At 33.6% G+C, this 24,752-nt stretch overlaps 1 protein-coding gene across 3 annotated transcripts in view; it reads left to right on the top strand.

The window, feature by feature from the left end:
- LOC127170597 (RNA-binding motif, single-stranded-interacting protein 1) overlaps positions 1-24,752 on the top strand; it is a 92,256-nt gene that overhangs the window by 15,216 nt on the left and 52,288 nt on the right. For 2 of the 3 annotated variants that reach the window (XM_051118697.1, XM_051118698.1), the window contains exon 2: positions 16,562-16,743. In XM_051118697.1, the coding sequence (XP_050974654.1) occupies positions 16,562-16,743 (182 nt within the window). Of the gene's footprint in view, positions 1-3,481; positions 3,794-16,561; positions 16,744-24,752 lie in introns of those variants that run through there. The other variant, XM_051118699.1, reaches the window with a different exon arrangement.

The raw sequence follows: 24,752 nt of genomic DNA on the forward strand, positions 1-24,752 counted from the left end.
CGGAACAGAGGTTGGTTGAGAGAGAAAAAAAAAACATCCGGTTTCAGCGGAGCGCAGTGTCAGTGACAGGGAGTGATTGACGGCTAATAACAAGCTTACATATCAGTTATATATACTTGAAGCATCAGAATCGGCATTGGTATCGGCCGATCACCATGACAAAAAATTGGTACTTGGTATCGGTGGCAAAAATCCTGATCGGAGCATCCCTAATATATATATATATATATATAATGCACGCTTCTTTGCTCTCTCTTTTGTCCCCTCGTTTAATTTTGCACTCTGACCCTCTGCTTTTGCTGAATCAGGCCTTTCTGCTACCTCATTTGCCTGCTGACATGCTGCCATCATTCATACAAACACGTACACGGCAGAACGAAAGGTGCCAGCAGGTCACTGTTATGACCCTGAGTGTCCTTTGAGTGCCGAAAAAGCGTATTATTCCACCTCTCTGCTTATGTAACAATTTAAAACGCATCCGTATCACTTTTAAAAATGTCTGAATGCTTAATCTAAGGGTCAGTGATGCACAAGGTAGCAGAACGCATTAAATGCTCTACTAGAATACATATTTGATTCAAAAATTGCCGTAAAATCAGTAATATTGTGAAATATTATTACAATTTAAAATAAGCATTTTGTATTTTAATATTTGTTAAAATGTAATTTATTTCTGTGATGGAAAGCTGAATTTTTAACATCATTACTGCAGTCGTCATTGTCACATGACCTTCAGAAATCATTCTAATATGCTGATTTGCTGCTCAAGAAACATTTCTTATATTATCAATGTTGAAAACAGTTGTGATGCTTCATATAAAATCATTAAAAGTCATAAAAGTATTAATTAAATTTAAAAAATGTAATGCTTTTGTTCTTCGAATGACTACAGTGACATTTTTGCCCTGATATTTGGAACGTCTTGGGTGTTTTTATGTCTCTTTCTGTGACGTTTTTACCCTAAATGCTGGTTCATTTCTGACGCCGCTTGGATAGAAGCTAATTTATGTGTAACTGAGCCAAATCTTTGATGCCCGACTGCTTTGTTTCTCATCTGATCTGTGGCTGGTGTTGACGCACTCATGTTTACTCTGTTTTGATTAGCAGATGTTTTCCAGTCTGATTTTTTTGGTCACAAACAGGAAAAGGAAAGGATCCAAGGGCAAAGATCTTACTCCTGCTCTCTATAGGATTGTAAATGACCTATTTACATCCTAACTATCCGACGTAAACTGCTGTCTAAGCACGATCGGGCAGAGCTGGGGATTATTGATACCACAAGGTGTTTTCGGTGCTCCTAAGATCAAATTTATATTCAAAACGGCAGAGTGAAATCGAAAACTGATGAGCTCAGGGGAAGTTATTTAAGAAGACAACAGGAAATGCAGTGTTTAGGTGTGAGGACGTGCCTTACATTCATCACAGCCTCAGAGAGAGGGCGAGAGCGGCGGAGAAACATAAGACGTGCTGTGTGTATTGAGAGAATTACATTTTTTCGTCCTGTTTGTGTATAAATTGATGAGTTGCAGCAGATAGGGAAGGAAAAGCATCATTAAGTGTTTATCATGCATGTTCCTACTTCACTGATGCACTTGATGAAGCTGGTTGACTGAGCAGAGCTGAAGTCTAGATGAAGAAGAAGCACAAATTTCTCATGTTTTGGTCACTAAATCATTCTCTGACTTACTTTTAACTGTTATCTCATAGTTTTAATATAGTTTCTGATGTGTGTTGAGTCTAATCTCCACTTTAAATGAAGTATTTATTCAGCTATCAAAGTCTTGATGTGAGTAATACAGAAACATCAACTTCTTCATTGTATTTTTTGGAAACGGATTTTTATGCTGTAAACATTTAATGTCATCTTTGCATGTTGATGCAGATTTAGCCAAATCTGTTTAAATAGGATATTTAATCATTTAAAATAATATTTAAAATAAAACCTCTCTATAAAAATAATAATAATAACAATAATATTAATAATAATAAATATTATTATTATTATTATAAAAATAATAATATTCATAATCATCATAATAATGTTTTATTTAATGTAATTAAATTACTTAAAAAAATATATAAATACATTATATTATATTATAATATATTATATGTAGATATATATTATTTAGCTTTTAATAAATATAACAAAAATATTATATAATATAATAATAATGTTTTATTTAAATAATATTTAATTAATTTAAAAGACAATTAATCACGATTTTGTATACAAAATAAGTTTGAGTTTGCCTAATATATGTGTGTGTACTGTTGTGTAATTATTATGTATATATACATACAAACACATTCATATATTTAAGAAATATTTACAAGTATATGTATTCATTATTTTTCTTGTATAATTTATATTATATATAAATAAAAATATTTAGTACATAAATAACATTTCTCTTAAATATATACATTAATTTGTGTGTATTTATATATACATAATAATTACTCAACCTTTTATTTTGTATGCGATAATATAGTATTTTGACATTTTATATAAATACATAATATAATATTATATATGTATGTAGATATGTTACATAAATGTATGTTAATAATAACAATATAATATGTACATGCTTACTTGTATTTCCCCCACAATTTTATTACATTGCATTTAATTAATTATATAAATGTAATGTAATAAATGTAATTAAATGTAATGTAATATGCTTATTTGTATGATTTATTTTTAAATCTCATTTAATAAAATCACTTTAATTACAAATAAATGTGAAAAAGTAAAGAACTCTTAAGGTCACCTTTTTTTATTCTCATGAAAATTCTGTCACGATGCAAAAAAGCTGCTTTTACAGTACAATATGCTTCATTTCCTTTATGCAAAATATAATTTCTGGCTCCTTCCTTCCTTTTAACAAGGTTAAGCGTGACCTAAACATGTTTTCATGAAATTTACCCTAACTACACAGCCAGCCAGATCTTTCACCCGTAGAGGAGAGTCAGTTTACATACCAGCTCTTCCTGCAGTTAGATAACACCCAATAGCTATAAATTCGCCTTTTTAAGAATATATCTTTATTTCATTGCCATTGATTTTGATGTCTTTTACACTCAGCTTGGCTTCTCGTTCTAAACGCAGTGTTAAATCAGTCCATATAGCACATATGAAATTGTAAAACCACAAAACCTGATGGCCTCACTCAGGAATGTGAAGTATGCGGGCCAAAGGAAACCAAAAGGAGCCAAAGGGGGGTTGATAAAATGTCATAACCTCTCGCTTAAAAATCAGAGGTTTATGCATGCCACAAAGTGCATGTAAATGCATGCATGCATGCTTAGCATGCAGTATGCATTAGTATTTGAGTGAAGAGCCTGCTTTGTAACGTTTTTAAGTGTTGTTTGTATGCACGTCCCCCCCTCTAAACAGAGCGCAGTGGTTTCTTCCATAGTGGGAGGTGTAGTTCTGTGGAGAAGTCACCGCAGATCAATGAACTGAGCGAAACAGACGGGCTGGGCAAGCCAACTACAGCGAGCGTCCGTGGGATATATGCTGCTCACCCTTCCGCAACACCTATTATTTCTCCCCCGCAACGATTCGATCTTATAGATCCGTCAAAGTGAGACTCTATGACAGCACTGCTCGGTCTCTATGGTTTATAGAGCCACAGATACAACTTTACCCTCCTGGATACACGAGAACGTACGAGATAGAAACATTTGGTAGAATTTTATTCATCCGTCGGTGGATATTCAGTTGTTAAGGATGATTTTTGCAAATTCCGGGCACACATTGAGGACGTCGCATAATCGCAAACAGGTAAAATCTTCTTTGACTCTAATTGTGGCCCTCACGGTTATTTGTTGTTTAAAGTGGGGTTTTAAAGTCACAATTCAAAATGATCTGTGCTAATGTGTTTGTGGAAGCTGTTCTTTGCACTTTCTTGTAATAATAACAACAAATGGAACGTTCCCAGTGATGATTGACGGATGAGAGACTACTTGTGTCCGAAAGCAGCACTTCCATGAAACTAATCCATGAAGAATAGCTGTCTTTGGTTCCCTTCCAATCAAACGCTCCCCTCCGATGGGTGTGTTTTTGTTGTGCTGGCGTTTCATTTTGTTGTGTTACGACACCGGCTCTCATTCACAATTTTATCACACCTTTCCCCCCTCCCAATCAAACCCGTCCCACCAGTTTAAAAATAGGCCTCTATTTGATCAAGTTTTTACGTGTCTCGTGTCTCACTGCGTTGTCTTCTGATAGGAATATACATTCACAGCCCTGCCTGTCTGCTCTTCTGATGGATTGTTTGGTTTCAGTGGTTAATCTACTTTGTCATCCTGTAATGGTCAAAAGTCACAGCGCTGAATTAATGCAGCCTCTCATATGACACAGCCTTCTCTAATCGCGCCCCATGCATGCATTTCACATGCACTTCCTGCATTGAACATGTCCAAGTCTTATTTTTAGTTTTTGCATTAATAAAAGACAAACTTTCATGACTAGAACGCACGTTTGATGGAAATGTATTCATTCTGGCCACACAGTGAGGACGTTGCGTAATTGCGACCAGGTGAAAATCATATTTGACTGTAATTGTGGCCCTCATGCTTATTTGCTCTATAAAGTGCAGTAATGCCGTCTTTTGGGTGAAATACATAATAAGAACATGTCCAAGTCATATTATTTTTAGATTTTGCATTAAGAAAATTATACATTTTACTAATGAGAAGGTGGAACTGTATTTATGCATTGATTGCAGATGATTTTTGCAAATACTGGCCACGCAGTGAGGGTGTTGCATAATTGTAAAAAGGTAAAAATCTTGACTTTAATTGTGGTTATAAAGTCTTTTGGGCGAAACCTATAAAAAAGAACATGTTCAAAGTCATTTTTCAGCCTTATTTGTAGATTTTGCATGAAGAAAGTTACAGATTTTAATGAGGAGAATGTTGTAAATGAATTATTTATTTATCCATCGGTTGTTAAGGATGGTTTTTGTGAATTTTATGCACACAGTGAGAATGTTGCATGATCATAAACAGGTAAAAATCTTATTTGACTTAAATTGTGGCCTTCATGTTCTTTAAAGTGCAGTTATGAGGTCTTTTGGGTGAAAAGTCATATTTCAGTCTTATTTTTAGATCATGCATAAACAAAAAGACAAATTTTAAAGATGAGAATGAAACATTTATTCATCCATTGTTTGTTAAGGATGATTTTTACGAATTCTGCCACGTAGTGACAAGGTTGCATAATTGTAAATGGGTAAAATGGGTAAAAATCATCATTTGACTTTGTGGCCTTATTGGTTGCATTTGTTTTTAAAGTCTTTTGGGTGAAACCGAGTACAGCCATATTTTTAGATTTTGCATAAAAAAGACATATTTTAATGTCAGTTAAGCAGATTTCCCTCTCAAAGTCTCATTATTTTAAGACTAATATTTGTGGGAACTAATTTGAATGATTTTTTTCACACTAATGCATTAAAACATTAATGCATAATTAATATATCACAGTAACCACATGTAAGAACACTTACATGCATTACAATAATGTCAATTTAGGCTATGTGTGTTTAATTGTCATGAAAATAAAATGAATGCCTTTAATTCAGTATTATTTTTAATAAGATTTTGGGTTCAGATATGCACATGTTTCCATGTGATTCACTCTTTTACAGGTAACTCTGAGCTTGGTTTAGACAGGTTTAGGTGACCTTGTCATATCAGCGCGTCATGATGGGATTGGATAGCGTTGCTGTTTCAACCCGCAGCATCTGCGAAAGCCTTGATGAGCCGCGTGTTGCGAACGGCACGCTTGCAGTGCGTCGCCTAATGATGAAATTTGATTTTTCTGCAGCACGCTAAGAGATTGACTTCTTGATAGAAGAGGAAGGCGAGGGGGGTGGAAGAGGAAGAGGAAGGGTTTGGTAGTCACTCAAGAGGATTATGCATATATTCATAGGCCGTTTAGCAGCAGAGCGGGATCTCTCACAGGGTAAGGGCGGTTACTGGAAGTTCCGCGTATTTCCAGCACGGATATGATGGGCTGACTAGGTCTGCGGTGCTCTGATAAGAAGCCAGTCTCTCCCCGCAGAGCTGAATAGTCAAGCAGATGTGAGATACAAACAGGCTTTGAGTTCCTAAGAAAAGCCCGTTCCACTCTGGGAATGTGTGGGTTTCAGTCGGGGCAGAGGACCTTCGAGGGGAAACACTGGCTTCTCGTCCTCAAAGATGTTCTTTGTCCGCTCGCAGACCGTGTTTGTGCCTCATTTCCTGTTTGCATGGCCGTTCCTCCAGTGCGAAGATCAGATGAACTGTCTTGTTTTGTTTTTGAGGTCTGTCCTGAAGTCGGAAAACAGACTTGGTGTTTTCTTGGAAAGTGCATTTTTATTTATTTAGTCGAAGTGAAGAGAAATGTGGCACAGCTTTCAGTCTGATAGGAGCATTTTGACAAAAAAAATCGCAGACTACTTTATGTGAGGTGAATTGCAGTTTGGGATGTCTAAACGTGGTGCTGTTAAACTATTCATCCTGTGAGCGTTTAAAGAGATTAGCACGCTTCAAGGACTTCCCGCTTGACCGGCAACGTGACTAACTGTGCCGTTTTCCAGCGTATCCTCTCAGAACACTTGACTAATAGCATAAAGTCATTGTGCTTTACAGGATGACGAGTTTATTTTCATCTAAAATAGAAACCTGGGGCGTTTTCTCCGAGGCCAAGGAGGCAGTGCCTTCTCAGAAAAAAATAGGATTTCCAAAATGATGAAGGGAAATCATCATTAGACAATCAACAAGCAACCCACTGCTATGCATTTTTAATGTTTATATTAACATACTAATTATTAAAACCAAGTCATGTCAAAGTTAATCAAGTTTAAACGCAAGTTCTTTGAACATTTAAAAAAAAAGTAGTACAAGAACAAAACAAAGCCAGTGTTTTGAAAGCGTTTTAATGACTCATTTTTCACTCTCCAGTAATAACACTAACAAGTAAATCATCTCCCTTGCCTTCCTTCAGCTCGTTATGTTCACATTAACTTGAGCTAATGTAATTAGCGTGGTGTGAATGGAGGAATACAGTCTAAAAGTGACAGAATGTGCTTTTTACTGCATTATTGTATTCAATTATTTCGAAAGCAATGTAAGAAATGCTTAAAAACTTGTTTAACTTTGATCTTAGCAAACAGGGAATGTTCTCAGAACATTCTGGCAGGGTTCTCTGAAAGTTATAAAGAAACATTCTTCAGTAACATGAATAGAATGTTTCTTTAAAGGTATCTGGTTTTTGATGATGTTCTTAAAACATTAACACAAATTGTTATTTACGTATCGTTAATAGAATGTTTTTGTATTTTTTAAATGTTGCAACTTGTTTCAGAACATTCAGAGGACATTTAAAAGTAACATCAGCAAAATGATACAATAGAATGTTTCCTTAATGTACACAGAACCTTGAACAAACATATTTAAAATGTTAAAAAAGGAAAACAGACATTTTGAATGTTCAGGGAAACAGCTGGGATGTGACTTAATTATGCATTAAAATGCATAGTAGTGGTTGTTTGCTGAATGTGTAAAGTTGTTGTTCCTTATGCATTTAAACCAGAAACCATGTAAAGCCAAGCCTAATTTCAGAAGTCACAACAAGCCACTGATAGCGGCTTTTATCGCCCTGATAAATGTTTAGTATCAGCAGTGTTGGAGGAATCCATATCAAGGCAGATTTAGTGCTGCTTTTGACCTTTAATAATCCACCACTGCCTTTTTAAACTCAAGCTTGTCTTATTTATCCAGTCTTGTGTTCACGTCTTTACGCAGCTGCGTTAGACAATAGCAGAAAGAGCAGCCAAAGGGTTGCCAGGCCATTTCAATAGGACATTGACTCCGTCCTGACCCATAAATGCTGTCTTTGTTGTGAAGACCTTTAATGAAATGATATTTTGTTCAGCACTACTAGATTTCATGGAGATCAGGTCTTGTGGTTTTCAGCACCTTCCAATCTTGGGCATATTTATTGCTGTCACTGCTTTTGTGTGGGAATTGAAGTGATAGTTCAGGCTAAAATGAAAAGTAGTCATCATTTATTGACCCTCATGTCCATCTAAACCTGTATGACTGTCTTCCATAATCATGAAAATCAATGTTAATTTATGTTGTCACATTTCAAAAAAGACTAAAATCTACAAACAATAGCTTGGATGTTCATCTTCACGCAAATCTAACACATGACTTTAGAAAGCATAAAATGTTGCACATGAATCATGTAAACTACTTTTATCATGTAAGAAAGAAATAATACAGAGTCCAAGGAAGCTGGAGGTGAATTAATTATAATAATATTGTCATTTTGAGGTAAACTGTTCTTTTAAATGTGAGTCACATGTATTAGATGTAAACAGCAGTGCTCAGTGACTGCATAAAGTAAAATAATATTCATCTAAATAAACCCATGGCACTATTCCCAATATTTAATTTGACTTACACGCCTCATATGCAGTACAAACAATGTTAATATGCTATTATATGAGTGTTGAACTCGATTTAGAGTCCTTTGCTCTCAAATGAAAATCTTGCATTTGCATATAAATTGCATAATGCAGAACATTTTTTAAAACTGGTTTCTCAAATGACTTTCTTCTGCTGAGCCAAGCCATGTTACATGTTAATGTTTTTGACTGAATTGCTTATGCACTTTATTTTGAATCAGAGTTATGCATATATAACATAGCATGCTAAGATTGCCTCTTCATTGCACTAAATTTATCAATGGCTTTTCTTGGTAGTTGTAGATATATAAATACACTATTTCACAATTCAATGTATTATGCGCCATTGCTTTGTAATTATTTGTGAAATTTACTAGCAATGAGTGAAAACCGTTACAGAGTAAGTCCAAAATCAGATTTTCAATGCAGGGTTGTGAGTAAAAACCAGCCTTCAGATTAGCTTCTCATTAAGGTGTTTTGGCCTCTTGTTGATGGAAATATAATGACTCCATGTGATATGTCAAATAATATCATGTGCACTATCATATAAAACAAATGGAATGTGTTTTCACAATGAACTTTGTGTTAGTTTTATGGTGGATCAGAAGTTGCGTAAAAAGGCAGGACGGGAACACTGGAGGACAGTTTTCCTCTTTCTGGATCTTGTCCAGTGAACTGTGTCACTGCTGCATACCAGAGATTCCGAACGCTTCCTCCTCCTTGTTACTTCCACAAAAGAGTGAGCGGGATAATCACAGTTGAACTGCGAGGGCACTTGAGCAGGAAGACCTCCGCAGCTCAGAACATCTGTGTCCATACAAACAGGACGGAAGTGATGTCTTTACCACACAAGAACTCTTTTATAACAGGGAGAATGAAGCCAGCAAAGCATTGACCTCAACAGATCCGCAGCCCGTTCAGAAATTCCCAGTGATTTTTCAGTGCCGCAGGCCTCGCATTTTGGGTTGAAGCTGTTCTAATTAGACGAAAGTTTGGTATGGATCGGCATGACATTTACTTTACTAGCAGTGGAGCATTGGTGATTCTGTTTGAGAAATCAGTCCTAATATCAGTCCGTTCATAGCTGATAAAGCTTTAGTATTTTGTGACTATTGTTTTAGTTCATATTCCTTTTGCCCTGAGAAAATACTGGATTTAGCATGTGTGCAAAACATGCGCAATAAATCATACGATATCTTTATTGCTGTGAGAAATCGATACAAAGTGCCACTTTTCATTGTACAATGATTCAACCTTCATACCTGATTAAGCTTGGAGATTTTGTATAGTAGACTTTTGTTTTAGTTGATTTTCCTTCTCTTTTGCTCAGACTTGCATGCTTGATAAACCAGAACACTTTCAGTACTATTATGACTGAAAATATCTTTATTGCATCTGTGAGAAATTGAACAAAAAATCCAGTTTTCACTAAACAACAATTAATCAGACGCTTCCTAATAGGGCTTGTGTATTTTGTGTTGACTTTTGTTTTAGTTCCTATTCCTTCCCTTTTTCTTTTATTTTTGTCTGCTGAATTGTGCATACAAAATATGTATTATAAACCACACGTTCACCACTATTATGATAAAAAATATATTTTTTGCGTCTGTGAGAAATTAGTTCAAAGTTCCAGTTTTCACTGTGCGATGATTTATCAGAGTCTTTCATTTTTAAACAGTTCATGTAGTAGGCTTTTGTTTTAATTGGCTCTAATTTCTTCCTTTTCTAGAAATTGCCGGATTTTGCATGTGCACAAACATGCATAACAACCACAACACTTTCACAACTATTTTGAACAAAAATATCTTAATTGCATCCCTGAGAACCAAAAAATGGAAATGCAAAAGTGTAAGGCATCCTGTTTGTGTTCTTTGTTCCCTTAAAGTAAAATGTAATATTAGAGCCTAAGGAGTTGCATTGACAATCTTTGGTTTTAATGTCTGCATCTATGAAATCTTAACAAAGCCGTTCAAATAGATTCAAAAATATCTTAATTGCATTTCTGAGAACCGAAAATGCAAATGCAAAAGTATATGGCATCCTGTTTGTGTTCTTTGTTTCCTTAAAGTAAAATATAATATTAGAGTTTAAGGAGTTGCACTGACAATCTTTAGATTTAATGGCTGCATCCATGAAATCTCAACAAATCTATTGAAATAGATTCAAAATATCTTTATTGCATTTCTGAGAACCAAAAAAAATGCAAATGCAAAAGTATAAGACATCCTGTTTGTGTTCTTGGTTTAGAATTGTGTAATTTTAAAACCATTTTGAATGTTTTAAACCAATTTTGTATGTTATTATTGACGTATTTTAATGTTGAAACGTAAAAATGGCCACGTATTTTTAGCTAAAAAAAAATTTAATATTTACAAAGCTTTTATATAGTTAGGATATTTGTATCAATACATTTTTATCATTTTATTGATAAATGATTTAGATTTTTAGACCACTTAACCTGCCCCAAACCTAAACCTACCAAGTTTATAGCGAATATAAAAAGATATAAAACGTAATTGACCTAAATATGCAGGGAATTTTAGTAACAATATAGTGTTAAAAAGCTTTTATTGTCACTAATCCCACTCTGACCTCTAGATCTAACTATAACTATTTCTGTACAATATAAAGAAAAACAGATAAGTGCAATCACAATATTTTTATTGCAAAAAGCAGTACCAAAGATAATCCAAATGACAATGCGTTGCAGCCACAGTCCTCTCTGGTGGAATACAGAATTTAAGTTGTTAAACGCTGAAAATATTATCCAGATTATTATTCGATCCACACCGTTAAGACACACATTTTTCATTCGAATACACCTCACCAGAAACACAGCAGATGAGAGCCAATGAGCATTCGATTATCCTGCTGTAAAACGTGTGTAAATCTGTAAGTAAAGGTATCTTTTGTAGAACCACATTTTACATAAAATTCATACAAATTATCATGAGATCACATTGCAGCATCCATGAAGTCTCAACAAATCCATTCAGATAGTTTAAAAATATCTTTATTGCATTTCTGAGAACCAAAAACTGTAAATGCAATAGTATTTGGTATCCAGTTTGTGTTCTTTGTTTTAGATTGTGATAAAAAAACTTTGATTGGAGCATCATTGTTTCCTTAAAGTAACACATAATATTGCAGTCTATAGAGTTGCATTGATGATCTTTGATTTTAATTTCTAGATATATGAAATCTCAACAAATCTATTCAAATAGATTCAAAAATATCTTTATTGCATCTGTGAAAACCCCTAAAAAAGTAAATGTAAAAGTATATGGCTTCCCACTTGTGCTCTTTTTCTTAACTTTTGGTGAAAAAAATACTCAAGTAATATTCTTAAATTAATTCTTATATATTAAATATATTCTTAACAGTTAAAATTACAGTCTGTGTAGTTGCATTGATGGATGTGTGACATATCAATATATCACTATATCAAGTTTGTCTTTTGCAACTTGTCGTTAGCACTTGAAAACTATTGTAGACTTTATTTTGAATCACAGCAGCCAAATTCACACTGATATTGCTGTATTACATTGCTTTAATCAGAAATGATGTTTTGTTATTGCATCAAAATTATTTAAATTCATGATTGAGTTTAAATGGTTGACGTATTCGTTTCTCATTGCAATTGCTGGTCTTGTTCAAATGATATTCATATGATGTTTCTCAACAAATCTGTTTATAATGTGCATAAAAGTTGTATTCAGCAATGATGTGTAAAGAATCTCAGATCCACTGGCTGAGTGTTTTAGAGAAAATACTATTTTAGAAAACAGTAACGTGAAATACTGAAAACATTTTGATTTCATAACACACGGGTCCTTAAGGCAAATTCGTTTCCCGTGAGAAGTGGGACTTTCTTGTGAAATTGCAAGTATGTAACTCAAACTGTGTAGCGGGCGGACGTTTTGAATATTGCAAATCCAACACATCCCAAAATGACATCAAACGCAGTTAGGCACTTAATGCGTGCAAAATATTATGAGTTTTTACTGTTGGAATAACAATTCCTAATAATCCTGATGTCCTACATAGATGTTCTTTTATTTCTATAAAACAAGCAGGATTCACCTGCGTTGAGATAAGACGAACGGCTTAAACTCTGTTGCATATCAAGCTCGTTTAAAAACAAAGCTTTAACAAAAAGGTTCAGCGCACAGAAATGTTCAGCGCTCACCCTTCGGCCTCCCATGCCGCATTCACTTCCTTTAGATTCTCGACGTGTCCTCTCCGTCAGCTGTGCTCCTAGGTCAGAGCTTCCAGCCCCTGTGGACCCACTTTATGCTGACAACTGCTTTCTGAAGAAGAAGAGACTGCACTGCAGATATGGATCACAGCGCTGCCAGATACTCATCCTCGCACTGACAAACGTGAGCAGTGTAGAATTAGAGCTGAGGAGGTTCAGGAAACAGATCCTGCACACTGTAGGGGTGGAGAGAAAGATCGATTCATCGATTCATCTCTTCTTAAATAATTCTTGTTTACAATTGTTACAATGTTTGTGCATGAGATATATTAACGATTTGCATGCATGCACGATTGCCGAAACTTTGCCGAAATCCTGTTGTGAGGAGCCTATAAATTCCCAACACTACTGTAAACACACTTCCTTTACGTCCAGATTTAGCAGAGCTACCACAGTGCTTTCCTGTTTTGCTCTCATTACTATTTCTGTATATGTTCTAAGATAAAGTTGATGTTTGTTCTTGAAGATTAGACTGGAGTTGCTCTTTGATAGGGTTGTAGCACTTAAAAGCTGTTTTGGACAGCATTAAGAGTGATGCATAAAAACGAATCAATAAATAAAATGAAAAATTAAGTTTTAGTAACTAGTCCACTTCCAGAACAACAATTTACAAATAATCATCCATGATGTTGATGTCTTTCTGTCTTCAGTCGTGAAGAAATTATGGTTTTTGAGGAAAGCATTTCAGGATTTTTCCATATAATGGACTTCATTGGTGCTCCGATTTTGAACTTTAGAGCTTCAAAGAGCTTTAAATGATCCCAGCGAGGATGAAGGGTCTTATCGGAATTTTTTTTTTCGGAAAATACAAATTTTTATACTTTTTAAGCACAAAAGCTTGTGTAGCACAGGCTCTGGGATGTGCGTTCCTGACGCTACGTACTATTGAACCAAGTCGAAAGGTCATGTACGTAGGCAGAACTACAGACCCAGTGTTTACAAAGCGTTCGCGCAAAGACTAAGAAGAGCAAGTAAAAGGTTCAATGATGTCCTCCTCTCAAGTTGTAGGAGAAAATAAGATGGAGTTTTTCGCCATACTCAGTACACAGGTGATGAACTTACACGTGATTCCTAGTAGTGATGGGAAGTTCGGATGATTTTACCGACTCAGACCTTTGAGTCTCGTTCAGCAAAATGAACAAATCTTTTTCGAATCATTTAGTTCATTTTAGCAAAATATAATTAAAATGTTACATGTTACTTTCCGAACTCATCTACTGCTTACACAAACGTTGATCACACTACAAACAAGACAAAACTATAATGCTGTAAGAACAGAAAAGATTCATTCACTGTTTACCTGGGTCTTGAGTCTATGATTAGCTCACCTCACCTCTTACCTGACAGTTTTCGGGTTTGAGTCGTTCGTTCATCACGTGACATCCCCATAAGATGAACGAACGACTAGAAAAACCTGAAGACTCGAAACAGGTGAACTAATTCCAGTACAGAACCTAATAGGATGTTGCACATGCGCGACTGAACAAATCACTCCCTGAGACGACTTGTTCTTCCTGAGTCACATTAAGATTTGTTCAGAATGAAAGAATCGTTCAAGAACAACCCATCACTAATTGGTAGCATCATGGACCTGCATCCCAGAGCCTGTGCTACATGAGCTTTTGTGCTTAAAAAGTATACAAATTTTTATTTTTGGGTAGATGAGACCCTTCTTTCTCGGCTGGGATCATTTAGAGCCCTTTGAAGCTGCATTTAAACTGTATTTTGGAAGTTCAAAGTCGGGGTACCAATGAAGTCCATTATATGGAGAAAAATCCTGAAATGTTTTCATCAAAAACCATAATTTTTTTACAACTGAAGACAGAAAGACATGAACATCTTGGATGACAAGGAGGTGAGTAAATTATTTGTAAATTGTTGTTCTTGAAGTGGACTTCTCATGTAAGTGCTAATTAAAAGTCACTTTTTAGCCTACACTGGAAACATTTTATATTTTCAATAAATGTGCAGGATGTAAACGTGGTAAAATGTTTTCAGAGATTTGAGTATTACACTTGCATTAATATCTGAAATCATCATCAAAATAGCTCAAGGTGTAATTGAAAAGTCTGAGTAATATTTAAATAACATCATACAGGTGTGGATCAATAGGTCATGAGTAAATAATGACATAATTTTCGTATTAGGCTGGAGTATTAATGTATAAACAAAGGTAAATTACAGGTTGTTTAACTTCCTTTTTAGTCTGTGTAATGTGAGGAAGGTTTGGTCGGCTTTTGACACTCTTGTTCATCTGATAGCTCATAATCTCATCTCATAATAGGGTAACCAAACGTCCCGGTTTACTTGGGACAATCCCAGTTTCACAAGGTGTGTCAGCAATTCATTAACAAATGTAAATGAGTCTCTGGGCTCAGCTAGGCTCATAGGTGTGCACTGATGCTGAGGAAATCATTTGGGGATCTCAATATGAATAGCTGAGAAAGTATTTCATCATCAAATTATTACGCATTATATATGTGTGTGTTACACATTTTATTTCTAATTTGATTGTGTTCAATAAAATTAGGCATATTTTTAATTTAAAAGCAAAACATGCATGTAGTATTTTGATTTATGTTAAGATCTGTTCAAAATTTGGGTAAAGTTTTAATAAAATAAGGCATATTTGTCATTGAATTTCAAGCAAAACATGTATGTGATTATATAGGAAATATTTTAGCATCAAATAATTACACATTTCAATTACGCATTGTCTGATTCTGTTTAAAATTTAGGAAAGCTTAACTAAATTAAGCTTTTTTTTCATTGAATTTCAAGCTAATTCTGATTTATATTGTGATCTGTTCAAAATATGAGTAAAGTTGTAATAAAATAAGGCATATTTGCCTCAAAATTTCACATAAAACGTATGTGATTATATACATTTTCATTTAATGTACAATTATTTAAGAAGTATTTTAACATCAAATAATTACACATTTCAGCTATTTTACATATTTTGTTACTTTGCATTTGAGTCTGTTCAAATTTTAGGAAACCAATTATTAAAATGAAGCAAACATATGGTGATTATATACAGTACATTTAATTTATTGTGATTTTATACATTTTGTTATTTTGAATTAGATTTTCTGTTAAGTATTTTTATATTGGATTTCAATACAATTGTGATGCATAGTGAGATCTGTTTGACGTTTTAATAAAACAAGACATGCATTGCAAGCAAAACACTTATGTGATTATATACGAAAATATTTTAAAATCAAATAATTTCAGCTGCTTTACTTGTTTAGTTATTTTGTGTTTGTCTGATTCTGTTTACAATTTAGGAAAATGTTTAATTAAATTAAGCAATTTTTATCATTGAATTTCAAGTAAAACATTTTATGATTATTTTGTGATCTGTTCAAAATCCAAGTAAAGTGATAAAATGTGACATTGTCACTGAATTGTAAGCAATAGTAATAAATGTTTGATATTATTACATAGTTTGCTATTTTGCATTTAATTTTCATATTATTTGTGCAGATATTTATTAAAATTAGGCTTTTTTTCATTGAATTTCAAGCAAGGCACATATCTGTTTAATAAATTGAGGCATGTACTTTCTTTAAATTTTAAGCAAACACGTTATTGTGATTTATGCACATTTTTAATTTACTGTAATGTGAAATTACTCATAACTGATCTTGGTCAGCCCGCCCATTGTTGCTGCCGAAGAGTCATCCGCTTGCTGGACTAGTATTCTTCGTTTTTTTCTGTCCAGTATAATTATTTATGACTTCTTTAGCCACTGTTTACTTTTTGCTTCCCTGTTTTCTTTGACCTTGTTCCAATCTGACCACAGTTTGTTTTGTGTTCTTCCCTCCAGCCCCCTGTTGGCCCCACCTCCCACCCGATGGCTCCGCCCAGTCCTGGAACCAACAGCAGCACCAATCACAGCAGCAGCAGCAGCAGCACAGCCGGCTGGGAGCAGCTCAGTAAAACGAACCTCTACATTCGTGGTTTACCGCCAACCACCACCGACCATGACCTGGTCAAGCTCTGCCAGCCGTGAGTACCACCCTATATTGACCTTCAGACGTAATATTGAGATTGAATACTGTTTTTATCAGTATTCTGATGGCACCCATTCGGATCCATTGGTGAACAAGTGTTTTAATGCAAAATTTCTCCAAATTCATTCTAATGAAGAAATAAATTAATCTACATCTTGAATGACCTGAGAGTGTGTACATTTTCAGGAAATGTTCATTTTGGGTGAACTATTCCTTTAAGCAACCCAGCTTTGAGAGGTGTTTTATTTGCTGTAGTAGAAGATAAGATGAAGAGTGTGGCCTCCAGCGCCCCGGTTTGTCCGGATGTGTCTCATTAAGCCCGGCTTCACTGCGAGACGGCGGCTCCTCGAAATGGAGATCGATTGCTGTGGCCGCTGGATCAACAATCCAATCGTTGCTTACAGGGTCATAGTTGTAGTCCATTCTCAGTTCTTTCTGAAACAATGTGCAGTTATTGCTTGATGAATGCTTCAACATGTGGTTGAATGGCTCAGAGGTCAGTCTATCGATCAGAGACTCAGCGTTCAGAAATGGAGGCACATTATTGAGTGTAATTGCTTTGCTGGAGATCTGAGGACTGTTTTGCGCTCAGTGCAAGTTCAGCATCTGTGGCATGATGGCGAGTATCACAAAAAATCATTTTTTAAAAGAACAAAAAGGCAAAATTCGTGGTTATAGTGAAGTAGTATAGACAATATAAGTCTATGGAGCACCTTTTGTTTTGTAAAAGCAGAAATATGGAAGCTTGTGTGTATTTTGTGTTAATGTTTATAGTATCTTTTTATATACTATAGTTTATTTTTTGAGATAATACAAATTTACGCAATTGAATATCCAAGTATATCCAACTTTAAAAGCAGTTATGTGAATTATTCAGTGATAACGTATTCAAGCTTTAAACTTGTAAATAATCTTTATGAAGTGGGAGAGTTTTCTATGGTGATGTTCTGATAATTATTGGTGTATTTTTTCAAGTTTGTGCAGTCTTTTTCTGGTATCTTTGCATTGAAGTGAGCCACATTAGCTATGCACTTTTGAAGTTCATATTATAAGACTGGATAAAACTTTACACATTTTCATTGATTCTCTCACACTAGTCTCATGTTAACATGTATAAAGTCTTGTATCTGCTTTTGAAACCATGTATTTTCTCAAGATATATTGGAATTGCATGATATATTGAAATCATTTTGGTTATCAGCTAATATGAAAGATTATTTTTAAATAATAAATCGTTATCGGTCAATATTTTACATATATTTTCCAAATATTGTCCAATTATGCATGCTAATTTCTCCTACTTTTATATTTAGATTACTTTCTAATGCTGTCTTAGATAAAAATAGTTTAATTTTAAAACGTAGTTACATTAATAATTTAATTAAACTGTTAAACGTAATCAATAGCAAATCTAAAAAATTTAATTTATCCATAACTTTCATAATTCATACTTTTTAATGTTTTATTTTTAATTTATTTACATTTATAAATGTATTTATTAATAGAATTTTAATATGAGACATTACCTGATTATTGGATTATTGGTTATCAGATTATTTTTATTAGGTAATAAATGAAAGATTGTTTTTCATGTGTATTATTATCAGTCTATTTTTACGTATATTGCCCAATATTTAATTGTGGATGCTAATTTCTCCTACTTTTATTTTAGCAAATCTAAAAAATAATAATATTCATCCATAAATTCACTTGCAGAATCCAGGCTAGTAATTTTCAATGTTTTAGTTTTAATTTATTTACATTTATAAATGTTTTTATTAACAGAATTTTATTGTGGGCTATTAATTAATTATAGGCCATCTGATAAATGATTATCGGTTATTAGATTATTGGTTATCAGGTAATATAAAAGATTGTTTTTAAAATGTATCATTATCAGCATATTGCCCAATATTTAATTGTGCATGCTAATTTCTCCTACTTTTATATTTAAATTACTATAGGCAGCATCTAATGCTCATTTAAAGTAAATCTTTAAATATATTTTTAAAGTTTTTATGTTAAAAAGTTAGTTACAATAACAATTTAAAGTAAATAATAAAATAAAAATATAGATTTTTTCCCCCATACTTTAGGCTGTAATATTGTATTGCATTTTAAAGCATGTAAAGCATTTAAAACAAGTGTTTTTCAATATGAAGGTTGTTTTTAAAATGTATCATTATCAGTGTATATTTTACATATATTGCCCAATATTTAATTGTGCATATTGATTTCTCCTAGTTTTATTCCCTCCTTCATTTAAAGTAAATTTTTAAACATACAGTTTTATTTTCAAAAGTTGGTTAATTGTAATTTAAAATAAATAATAAAATAAAATATAGATTTTTTTCATACTTCAGACTGTAACTTCATAATGCATTAATTCACTTGAAGCATTTAAAACAAGTGTTTTTAAATGTTTTATTTTTAATATATTTACATTTATAAATGTATTTATTAACAGAATTTTAATATGTGCCATTAGTTGATTATTGGCCATGATATAATTATCGACAGATCAGCCAGAATATATCAGTGCATCCTTTAGTGTTTTTGTGCGCTTTCATAAGTGCATTAATGCTGTTTTATAAACGAAAGCATTATGCAACAAATAATTATGCCACAAATGCTGTCGATAGTCCTTCACATTGACTGAACCCGAAACATTCGTCACATGCGGGATTTTCTAGGAGCATCTGGGACGGTGTTGGATAAAGAAAGCGCCATAGGCCGCTCTTTGGTCTTAGTATTGTAATCTCACTCAGCCTGGCACTGCGGCTCAATGAACTCTCATATTTCGGTCATTGTGTGTCAAGGGCTGCAGGGTGACTTTCCCCTCTAAGAGGTCTGGGATGAATGCCATCAATAAAAGATGAGGCATATGCTGTGTCGCTTTGAGTCTATTGGATGATTTGAGGTGATTTTCGAGCAGAATCGGAGGACCGGTCCTCAGAGGACTCCTGTGAGTGAAGGCGCTAAGAAGATTGACAGATAGACCATACTGCACTGCTGCAGACTGAAATGACACTCAGGAACAGAACAATCTAATGTGAGAAAGAACACGCTGTTGTGAGTCTGAGTTAGGGTGGGTGGGATGACCAAACGCTATGAGTAATAATTATATATCATGGATCATACCAGCTAGTTGTGTTTGCTGCAATGCGAAATTATTAAATATATATTAATAAATCATTTAATTCAATTGACTATCCTACAAAAAGTCCTTAACGCATGGTTATATATATATATATATATATATATATGCTAACTGCTTGCATTTACTAACACTGTCTCACTAGCTTCACTATTCTTTTTTTAATTCTATCTATTTATCTATTCTTTTTCTGTTCTTTTTTTTTATTATAAAAAAAAACCTTGCTATGTGTACTGTGTTAGGCTAACTGAGACTTGTCATAGCACTTGCATATCATTGCTTTTTTGATTTTGATTGCTTCCATTGTCTTCATTTGTAAGTCACTTTGGATAAATGACATCTGTTAAATGACTGCATGTAAATGTAGATATCATTTACAAATGAAAATTCCTTAAATTCGTGCTAATTTCTTAAATTAGTGCAAAAACAGATTTACATTATGAAACACTTGACTTCAGAACCAAATTACTCAAAACAGTAAAAGTAATATTATAAACAGGGGTGCACATAAGTTTTTTATTTTTTAGCCTTGTTCTCATAAGAGTACCTGGAGATTTGGTTTGGTCCTCACATTACACATAATGTGATCCATTAAATATAAATCAAATAAATGAATGATTAATAGTGGTAATAATATCATTCGACTTAATTTGTTTGTTTATTTATTTATTTATTTAATAAATAAACAAAATAATAAAGTGTGGTAATACTACTATATTTTAAAATAAAAAGGGAGTATTAAATAAAAATATTATTATTTTATCGTAAACGTCAGTCATAATATTTACTTTTTTTTAATATGAATTTTTATAATTTTCAAACCTAAAATTAGCAAGCTTTTATTTTGGCGGTTGCTGGCAAGTAAGTACATGCACTGCCAATTGCAGAGGTGTCAGTGAAGCGCGTCAGTGAATGCAATGTCACTTTTTTGCATTATTCTTTGAAAACAGCAGTGAATTATGGAAGCCCGATTCTGCCACTGAATAAAAAAATAAAAAAAGGTTATTGCAACTTGTTATTTCACAATTCTGACTTTAAACTCGCAATTCTGAGAAATAAAGTCAGAATTGCATCATATAAACTCGCTATTCTGAGAAATAAAGGCGCAATTGTGTGAGATATAAACTCACAATGGTGAGGTATAAGTCAGAATTCCAAGATATAAACTTGCAATTCTGAGAAATGAAGTCAGAATTGTGTGATATAAACTCGCAATTCTGTGAACATATCAGTCTTTCTTTTCTCCTCAGAACTGGACTTTATAACTCGCAATTGCGAGTTTATATCTCACAATTCTGAGAAAAAAAGTCAGAACTGTAAAATAAAAAGTCTTATCTTTTTATTTTTTATTCAGTGGCAGAAACGGGCTTTCATATTGAATAGCCTAGAACAGTGGTTTTCAAACCCTGGGTCGGGGTCTCGAGACTTAAAGGAGAAGTCCACTTCCAAAACAAAGATTCACATATAATGTACTCACCCCCTTGTCTTCCAAGATGTTCATGTCTTTCTTTCTTCAGTCTTAAAGAAATAGTTATTTTTTTTTAAGAAAATATTTCAGGATTTTTCTCCATATAATGGACTGATATGGTGCCCCGAGTTTGAACTTCCAAAATGCAGTTTAAATGCGGCTTCAAACGATCCCAAACGATTGTAAGCCAAGCCGAGGAAGAAGGGTCTTATCTAGTGAAACGATCGGTTATTTTCATAAAAATAATACAATTTATATACTTTTTGATCTCTGCCTGGACTGTTTTTTCCGGTTCATGACAGTTAGTGTATGTCGAAAAACTCCCATCTCATGTTCTCCCTCAGCTTCAAAATAGTCCTATATCGCTGTTTTACCTTTTTTGTTAAGGGTAACAAAAAATGTTCACTTTGCAAAGACTGGGTCCTAGATGACAAGGGGGTGAGTACATTATGTCTTTGTTTTGGAAGTGGACTTCTCCTTTAAAAAGTGGGTCGCCAGGATGATTTGAGGAAATTATTATATTTATAATTTATATATATATATATATATATATATGTATGTATGAAACAAAGTTAAGTTTCATGGAGGAAGGAAGCGGGAACTGCGCAAACTTTAATAACTAACTAAGAAAAAACAAACAACAAAATGAAAGTAAGCGGCAGCCGCCTCACGGCAGAATCCAATGAGATTAATTAAGAGATTCATTGTGCCGTGTAGCAGAATTTTCTAAGACTGCGATAAACTGAAATGAGTGACAGCTTTTTAGTGAATAAGGAAGTGCTCTCTGCGTGCTTTCTTGTCTATGTATAGTCCATTCCGAATTTGAATAAAAGGTGTTTTTGATGCTGCTAAGATGACCAATGTGGCGTACATGCTGCAAGTTTCAGGAGTGACATCTATGTATAAATAGGGGATTCTCTTGAAATCGCAATGACTGACAATATACTGATAGGTCTCGTTAACTGAAAATCGTCCGTCATTGACAGATTTTTTTTATCAATGACGGAAAAATCTGAAGGCCTTATTATATATATATAGCTTAATCACAAATTCATATATACTATAATTATATACCATAACTCCTGTACTAAAATTCAGTGTGAATATCCCACATTGCTGCCACAATACCATGGTGCAGTGAGTGTTACTACAGTAAATCCATGGTAAATGATGGTGATGTATAGATTGAAAAGCCTCCTGACTGTCTCATTGCAAACAGCTTTAAATTAGTTTGAATCACATTTGTGTTCATCGCTGAATTCAAGTGTTTCACACTGGATCTCACAGCGCTGTTTAGTGCTCGCGTTATATATATATGTATAGGACAATTTAAAAAGGAAAAAATACGGTTGCTCTCAAAAAGTTTGAAAACCACTGGCCTATAGTTCTGCTTTTAGTTTGAATAGAAATCTTATACAAGATGGTTTGTCCATCTACAATGGCAGTTGTGCATTTAACAGCTGTCAACCATGTCGGTACATCAGTGCATGCTCTGAACTTATTTACACAGCGCATTTTTTATTTTGGTCACTCATGCAGACCTGCTTACCACTTATGTGCACCTTATGTGATTATAAAACAGAAAGTTCAGACTGTAAATTCTGGTCTACATTGAAAACAGCTGTGAAGAACATCAGTTGAATTCTTTATTAATGCGACACGAATCAACTGTGAACAACTTAACAGTCTTTTTTGTTGTGCCAAACAATCCTCAATAAACAGTTCTTCCTTTTGATTTATTTAGGACATGTCCCGCTCTGAATTTTTGCAGTACTTTGTATTTATCCTTTGCTGTCACATGTAAATTACATAAAGCAGTCCAGTCAACTAATCATGGTGTGGTCGCGTTTGTATCGTTTTCCCACCCAGCTCAAACTCTAAGAACAAACGTAAGATGTTTAGAGGTGGATTGTTTCCAAGGACCACAAGGTTTGTTTTGGTGCATCGCTGTAGCAGAAACACAGAACGATCCAGTAACTGAATCACGGATGGAGACTGGATGAAAGACCACTGATGTGACTTTGAAGTCTCATTTTCCTCCTCCGAGCCCTTCATCAAACTTCCTCCCACTTTATGTGCACACACACACATACACACACACACAGACATCTTAGAAAAACATGGCCATTATGTTTCCTAACTAGGATCTGATCATTAAGGAATGAAAGCAGGACTAAACTATGCTTGTGTGTGTTTGTGTGTGAGTACATATATATGGTGGCAGATTTGTGCTTTCCCTGTCAATATATATGTTTACATGTGTATTTGTATTCTAATTAATTAATTAATTAATTTTCCTAAATAAATAAGAAATAATTAGTAATAAATAAAGTAGTAATAAAATTATAAATATATAAATATTAAGTATCTAACATTAGAATCTAAATATTATACTAATTATAATAAACGTTTTTTTTTACCATAAAATATTGGTGTATATTAATATTGTTACATGCATATTTATGTATTGACATTTATTAATATATATAATTTTTTTTACTTAACATTTGTTTAATAAATACATACATTTTAAATTAAAATGAACATATAATACATAGTTTTTTATGTTACCTAAAATATGTTGCTTGCCTGTAAAAATGCTGATAAATATTAATATTGATATATGATTTATATCACATCATGTTTATTTATTGATTTTCATTTTTATTATATATATATATATATATATATATATATATATAATTTATTTTACGTAAAACCTATTTGCTAAATATTTTTTATTATTTACTTGCTTATTTATTATTATATATATATATATATATATATATATAAACCTATTTGTATATACAAATACATTTTAATTTGAATATTATACAGATTATAATATTATACTGAATATTATACAGATTATAATAAATTTGGTTTTTGACAGCTAAAAATATGTTGCTCACCAGTCAAAATATTGATATTTCTGTTAATAATGATATATGATATATATCACGCCATGCATATTTATTTATTTATTCATTTTTTTATTTATTTATTTTGCCTTTACCTGCATTCATGTACTCATGACCTTATTTTTCAGCCTTGACATGTCTAAACTGCTTCTTCACGGCTCACTGTAAGCCTTTGGTCTTTCTTTGGAGTAATTAGTAATGACCTAAACTGTCCTGCTCCTGCCTCACAAGCATCTCCAGAACAGAGGTGCATTTTTAGAGTCAATACTATTGAATGTGGAGGTCAATGTCACTTTGCTTCATTGAGAAATCAGCTTTTGATATTTGCGTCACTGCAAATCACATTTTAACATCCCATACTGTATGTGTTGTGATGTTCACAGGTTTGTCCTCAAAGGAGTTGAATCGGCGTCTTTAATTAAAAAGCTGCTGTGGTGTAAAGCAAACGGCTCAGTTCA

Source organism: Labeo rohita, chromosome 9, assembly GCF_022985175.1.
Source record: "Labeo rohita strain BAU-BD-2019 chromosome 9, IGBB_LRoh.1.0, whole genome shotgun sequence".
NCBI classification, from domain to species: Eukaryota; Metazoa; Chordata; class Actinopteri; order Cypriniformes; family Cyprinidae; genus Labeo; species Labeo rohita.